This window comes from Aptenodytes forsteri, unplaced genomic scaffold (genome assembly GCF_000699145.1).
Source record: "Aptenodytes forsteri isolate BGI_AS27 unplaced genomic scaffold, ASM69914v1 Scaffold428, whole genome shotgun sequence".
Classification (NCBI taxonomy): domain Eukaryota; kingdom Metazoa; phylum Chordata; class Aves; order Sphenisciformes; family Spheniscidae; genus Aptenodytes; species Aptenodytes forsteri.
In genome coordinates this window covers 837,127-843,609 of record NW_008794177.1, presented here as the reverse complement: position 1 = coordinate 843,609, position 6,483 = coordinate 837,127, and the positions used below count along the sequence as shown (strand labels likewise).

Below are 6,483 nucleotides of genomic sequence, written 5' to 3'. Positions count from 1 at the left end.
TTTTTTTTTTTTTTTTTTTTTTTTTTTTTAACCACCATTTGAGAGAAACCCTGCGGATTTGGTGGTTCTGGTTTTTTACTACCATTTCTTTTACGACCTTGGCGCTGTGGTGGGGGTCTCTCAGGCTGGGGAGGGAGCAAGCGGGAGCTGCTGCTGCGGGGAAGGGGGAACCTCTGGGATTCGGGGGAAGGCAGACGAGCTCCCTGCGCTCGCAGTTGGGCTTAGCCGAGCATCAGAAGGAGCCCACCGATGATAGTCAGTTCCTGTTTGCATTTCATGACCCTCTCGCTAAAGGAAAGTCTGCAGATGGGACCGTGTGGGACGTGGCAAAGTGAATGTTGCCGCTTCGCCGGAGAGAGCAGAGGGGGTCTGGAAGAGGGGGGTTCACACCCCGACACCCCATTCGTGCAGTCAGGGAGCAGAAGCCTAACACAGCCCGGCTCGCGCATCCTGAATTTATCCTTAGAAATTATTACTTGGCAAACAGGCTTGAAAGCTGCAGTCTGCTCCCAGCCAATTTGCACACAATAACTAATGATAACTGGGAGCCCTTCAGGCCCAGGTAGAGTTTTCCTTCGAGTTCTGGGGTAATTGAATCTGGGGTTTTACGTCAGCTCATCAATAGGGATGAGGTCCAGCCCTAGTGCCCGATTTTTATCTCCTTTATGCTCCCTCCAGGCGGGCGCAAGCCTGGTCACCTCTGGAGAGTCGTCCCTGCTGGTGCGGGGAGCAGGAGGAGGAGGTCGGTGTCGTTTGGGGAAATCACAGTCTGAGTTCATCACTGGGAACTGGCCGTTCGGCTGAGACCTTTAATCTTGTGGAAATATGTGTCCAGGAGTTGTTTTAAATATAAAAACCAACTTGTTGATGACCATGAAGCAGCTGAAGCCTGGCCGTGTCTGAGTGGGAGCGAGCTGCTTTTGCTGCCGGCCGGAGATAACACGCTGGACTCCTGGGGAGCGAGGCGGCCGCTTGAAACCGTGCTGCTTGTGATTGCAGGTGCCGGTGACGTTTGACGACGTGTCTGTCTATTTCAACGACAAGGAATGGGAGAAGCTGGAGGAGTGGCAGAAGGAGCTGTACAAGAATGTGATGAAGGGGAACTACGAGTCGCTGATCTCCCTGGGTAAATACGGGGTGTCCTCGCCCTGGTGAAAGGCAGGTTCTCTGGGGCTCCTGGCTGCCCGCAGGCTTGGGCATCTTCTGAGTCCTCCTCAGAGATCCCCTTGGATCCCCTTGAGACCCAAATGCCCCATTTTAAATGGAGACTTAAAAACACGGGAGGATGTTTCTAGTCTGGGTAAGGGCATCCCTCCGACAATGTCCGGTTTTGTTCCCAGCTCGGGGCGCGGTGCTGTCCTGGCTGGGTGGGGGCCACCCGTGAGCAGGTGGGCTGGAGTCCTCCTGAGGCTCCTTCCAGCCAGAGTTACTTGGTGAAAAACGAGCACCTTCCCCGTGGCTGTTGGAAGGGCTTCCCTTCATCTTCTGGGTCGGCAGCGGGTACCAGCCCATGCACCCCTTCAGAGGAAACTTTTGTAGAGTGAAAAGTTGTCTGATGCGGTCTTGGCTACGCTCCTTTGGGGCATTTCCTACTGAAGCTGCAGGAAAAATTCTGGCTCTGCTGAGGCCAGAGGTGAAACGCTTTTGGCTTCAGGAATTTGCCTGAGAAGTTCTAAAACCCTGCCAGAAAAATGTACGGGTTGGGTTTCTTCTTGAGGGTAGTTCCTCTGTGTGTGGCACCTCAGCTCCTGCCTCCGTGAATCTCTTCTGCCCGTCCAGGGAGCCTGGTCTGCTTGCAGCACCAGGCTTTTCTGCCTGCAGACCCTTTGTGGATGCTCCTGAGTGTCTTCACGTGTCCCCCCGGGTGCTGGGGAGAGGTGGAAGCCGATATTAGGATTCCCTGTGCAGTAATCCCTCCCTCCATCCCTCTGTCTCTCAACAGACTATGCAATTTCCAAACCTGGTGTTTTGTCTCAGATCGAGCAAGGAGAGGAATCGCGGGTCAGGAATGAGCAGGACTTGGAGGAGAGCGAGATCATTACCGATGCCACCGCAGGTGAGACGGCAGCTTAGCGTGAGGGGAGCCGTAGGTTGCGTTCAGAGGAGCTGCTCACCCCAAGGCTCAAGCAAGTGTTGCTGAGAGCTGTGCCCGAGGAGGTTATCAGGAGGAGCCTTGCATACAAGCGGGAAAGGTTTGGCTGATGAGAGATTTGCTGTCCAGGTACAGTTCAACATATAAACCAGGGCAAGCGGAGCCCGGAGAGTTGGGCACTAGGAGCTGTCAGCAAGGGAAACTTCTGCAACCAGACCAGGTCCTCGGGGAGCCAGCGTGCCTGGCAAGAAAGGAGAATCGGGTCCCATTGGGAAAACCCATCCACCCAAGGGAGCTGTAGCCTTCCCAAAAAGTCCTCTCCACCCTCTCTGGTTGTGTGGATGGTGCCTGGGTTTATCCTTGGAGCATCGCCCCAGGGCTGGGAAGCCTGCTTCCATCCTGCACGCAGGGACCCAGGGTGCTGAGGGGTTTCTCCAAGGGCAGGGCTGGGCTGGGAGCAGGGCACCAGGGACCCCGAGTCCCGGAGCGACTCCCGCTCTGAGATAAGCGGGGCTGATAAGGAGGTGTCCTAGAAGAGATGGTGTCAGCTCTGCTGCTGGTCTCTGGCCCCTGGCTGCGGACATGGGGTCGCTCCGACCCCCTGCCTGTGCTCATCTCACAAGGATGTTGAAGTTAAATCGAGGCCAACGGGAAGAGAAAAATCATCTGCTGCCCACAGGGAGCTGCCGGCCCAGCACTGCGGACAGGGCATGTGGGGTGGCAGAGGGGTGCTGAGCTGCGGGTGCCGAGTCCCTGGGCCGGGCGGAGCGAGTCCCCTGTGCCCGCAGAGGGTCCCAGGCAAGAGGCAGGAGCGTGGCAGGGCTGGTTGAAGGGCAGGGGCTGAAGGGAGAGCAGAAGTGGCTGAGCAAATGAAACCCCTCTGCGGGATCAGCAGCCAGAGACAGCCCATGGGGAGCCGGCGGGGATTGTTGCGAGGAGTTTCTTTGTCCTGGCTCCCGGGAATGACGGCAGGCGGGAATCTCTCTTTGCTGCAGCTGGTATAAGGGTTGTGATCAAAACGGAGGAGCTCCTTCCTGAAGACAGCCCTGAAAACCCCGAGCTGCACGGGATGTCGGGGCAGTCGGAGGGGAGCTTCCAGAGTCCGGACGAGGAGGCAGCCTGCGAGAGCCCCTACGGCTCCGTCTCCCCTCCGAGGGACCTCCCAGGAACCAGCCTGGGTGACTCGTCCGAATACGTAGCTGACTTCAACGAGATCCAGAGAGTGATCGTTCACCACGGGAGCTGCACAGGTGAGATGCTCGGCACGCGGCTCCGCGGCACGTGGCATGTCGGGGCGACAGGAGGCCCAGGAGGGGCTGTTGTGGGTCAGGCAAAGGTGGGGAATGGGTTGGACAAAAGAGAAGGGTTAAAACCCCCCAGAACCAGCACCAGAAGGAAAGTTTCTGGCTACAGCAACCTCACGAGCAGCTGCAGTCAGACCCCAGGCTGGGAGGAGGAGGCGGCACACGCGTAGTGGACATCAGAGCGTGGTCTCTGAGGGCACCTGACCTGCTCCAGAGTGGAGCGAGCGGTGGCTCAGTCCTCCATGGGTGGGAAAGCCCTTGTTACACATGGAGAGCAAGGGAAGACATGTACCAGGCGGCATTTTATGAGAGCCCCAGTGAGTCCCTGCTGCTAAAATCCCACCGTTGCAGAGGGCCGGACATCAGTCGAGGACTCCTGCCCTGGTGTTAGTCGTGCGGAGGGATGGTGTAAACTGCTCAAGTGCTTACACAGCAGACTCTGCTGGAGGAACGTGCGGGGTCCTGCATGTCGACCAGCATGAGGGTTGCTCGGGGCAGGTCCAGAGGACGGGGACAAGGGTGGCCGGAGGTCCATGGTGTGCGAACTGCTGGGAAGGAAGGGGAAGTGTGAGGTTATTTAATGGAGACATGAGAAGATGGCACCGGGCGCTTCGTGTGTAAAAGTCCGCCAGTTGGGCAGCAGATACGGGCCAGGTCCTACAGACATGCTTTGAGGGCAAGAGATGGGAAAGCGGGGAGATGGGCTGTTGGGAACGGCGGGTTTCCTGTGTTCTGACGGCTTTGCAGTGGTGTAATGCAAACCAAGAAGGGTAGAGTTGGGCTCTTGAGGTCCTCCTCAACTCCGTCTCGTGGATCCTGTGGTCTCCTCACGGTTTTCTAAAGGAAACCAGATAAGCCACCAGTGGGGCTGGAGCTGATCCTCGTCCGAAAGCGTCGTCCCCTTGGCCGATGCATGGGGCCCCGGCTGGTGGGGCTCAGCGGGAGCTGCAGCAATGCTCTGACGGGGGTGCGGGTGCCGGTGGCCAGTGCTTGAGCAGCGATAGCCCCTGGGTCTGCATAGGGGAAGCTCCTTGCTGCGAGGAGGTGGGAAGGAGGACCTGAGAATGTGGGTTTTCCCCACTGACCCCTCCGTTGGAGGGGAGAGGGCCGTGGCTTTGATACATCCTGTGCCCGTTGGCTGCCTCTTCTTGGGAAAGCGTGGCTGCTCTTCCTAGAAAAGTACATAGGCCTGGCTCAAAGTCCAGCGCAGGCTGACGTGCGAGGGATCCACCGTGGGCCTTTCCTCAGGGCGCGCTGGCTGTGCGCGTCCCCGATAGGGCCGGTCTCACCAAACAAAAACACCAGGTCACTTCCGGCATCGGTGATGCAAGGGGGGAGCCTGACATGTGGCCGTCCATCCCACCGCCGTTTGCCTCTGGGAAGGAGGGGGGGGGGTCTCTCCCCACGCCCCATTGCGGCGAGGCTGAAGGAAGGGGACAGTCCCAGGCTGGGCACGTTGCCTCGGGAGCGGAGCTGGAGCCCGACAGCCCCGCGCCGTGTTTCCGTCGAGCAGTGCCATGCCGGGTGTGGGGAGCATTGTTGTAGCCCAGCAAAACGGCAGCAGATGGAGCTGCTCTGAAATCACTCTGCCGCTCGAGTCCTCGCAAATTGATGGCGCTTTTATCCCCCCCCCGTCTTGTAGCATCACGAAATTGCAAAACCTTTTCGCAGGCAGGTCTCACCGCACTTCTTTGCTCCGAAGAAGCCTGTCCAGGAGGCGGTTTGTCTGTCCTCCCTGTTGGGGAGTGCGCAGGCTCACCTTGCCACTGGAAGAGGATGTGCCCCGTCCCAGGGCGCAGGGCTCCGGGCTGCAGCTGGCTCACGTCCGGGTGGTCGGGCAGAGCAGGCAGGCAGGTGCAAACAGCTGCAGAAGCCCATGCAGATGTTTCTGTAGCAGCCCCCCAGGTGTGTAAAAGGCCACCCCGTCCCACTCGATGACCCTAATGCTGTTCCGGTTTTCCCCTGCAGAGGACGGGATCGTGATCAAGACGGAGGAGGAGGAGGAGGACGACCCTGACACCCTGGAGCCGTGCGCCATGTTCTCGGGCAGGACCGAGCCGCCGGCGTTCCCCAGCCACGAGGCCGGGCTGGGCTGCGAGGCGCAGTGCAGCTCCAAAACGCAGCCCAGGAGCCTGGCGGCCGCCCGCGTGGGGAAGCCCCCCACCTGCGAGAGGGACTCCGGGGAGATGAAGCCGGCCATCGCCCAGCAGCGGAACCGGACGAGGGAGAGACCCTACATCTGCCCAGAGTGCGGGAAGAGCTTCATGCTCAAGATCAACTTCATGATCCACCAGCGCAACCACCTCAAGGAAGGGCCCTACGAGTGCCACGACTGCGACCTCAGCTTCCGCAACAAGCAGCAGTTCCTGCTGCACCAGCGCAGCCACACACGCCGGGGCGTGGGGGTCCCCCGGCGCCCCGAGCACGGCCTCAAGCCCCAGCCGCGGCCCCCACCCCCAGGGAAGCCCTACAAGTGCTCCGAGTGCGAGAGCAGCTTCAGCCACAAGTCGAGCCTCAGCAAACACCAGATCACCCACGTCGGGGAGCGGCCCTTCACCTGCGGCGAGTGCCGGAGGAGCTTCCGCTTGCAGATCAGCCTCATCATGCACCAGAGGATCCACGCCGGCAAGAGCGAGATGGCCTTCCTCTGCCCCCAGTGCGGGAAGAACTTCACCCGGCCCTCCCACCTCCTGCGGCACCAGCGGACTCACACCGGCGAGCGGCCCTACCAGTGCAGCCAGTGCGAGAAGACCTTCAGCGAGAAGTCCAAGCTCACCAACCATTACCGCATCCACACCCGGGAGCGCCCGCACGCCTGCGCCGTCTGTGGGAAGGGTTTCATTCGCAAGCACCATCTCCTGGAGCACCAGCGCATCCACACGGGCGAGCGGCCCTACCACTGCACCGAGTGCGGCAAGAACTTCACCCAGAAGCATCACCTCCTGGAGCACCAGCGGGCGCACACCGGCGAGCGGCCCTACCCCTGCACCGAGTGCACCAAGTGCTTCCGCTACAAGCAGTCCCTCAAGTACCACCTGAGGACACACATGGGAGAGTGAGGGGCTGCTGATGGCTTCCCCTCCCTCC

At 59.9% G+C, this 6,483-nt stretch overlaps 1 protein-coding gene across 1 annotated transcript in view; it reads left to right on the top strand.

The window, feature by feature from the left end:
* ZNF777 (zinc finger protein 777) overlaps positions 1-6,455 on the top strand; it is a 6,966-nt gene extending 511 nt beyond the window's left edge. Inside the window, exons 2-5 of the mRNA XM_019473429.1 lie at positions 1,000-1,126; positions 1,943-2,056; positions 3,088-3,342; positions 5,365-6,455. Of these exons, the coding sequence (XP_019328974.1) occupies positions 1,000-1,126; positions 1,943-2,056; positions 3,088-3,342; positions 5,365-6,455 (1,587 nt within the window). The remainder of the gene's footprint in view (positions 1-999; positions 1,127-1,942; positions 2,057-3,087; positions 3,343-5,364) is intronic.
* The last annotated feature ends 28 nt before the right edge of the window (positions 6,456-6,483 follow it).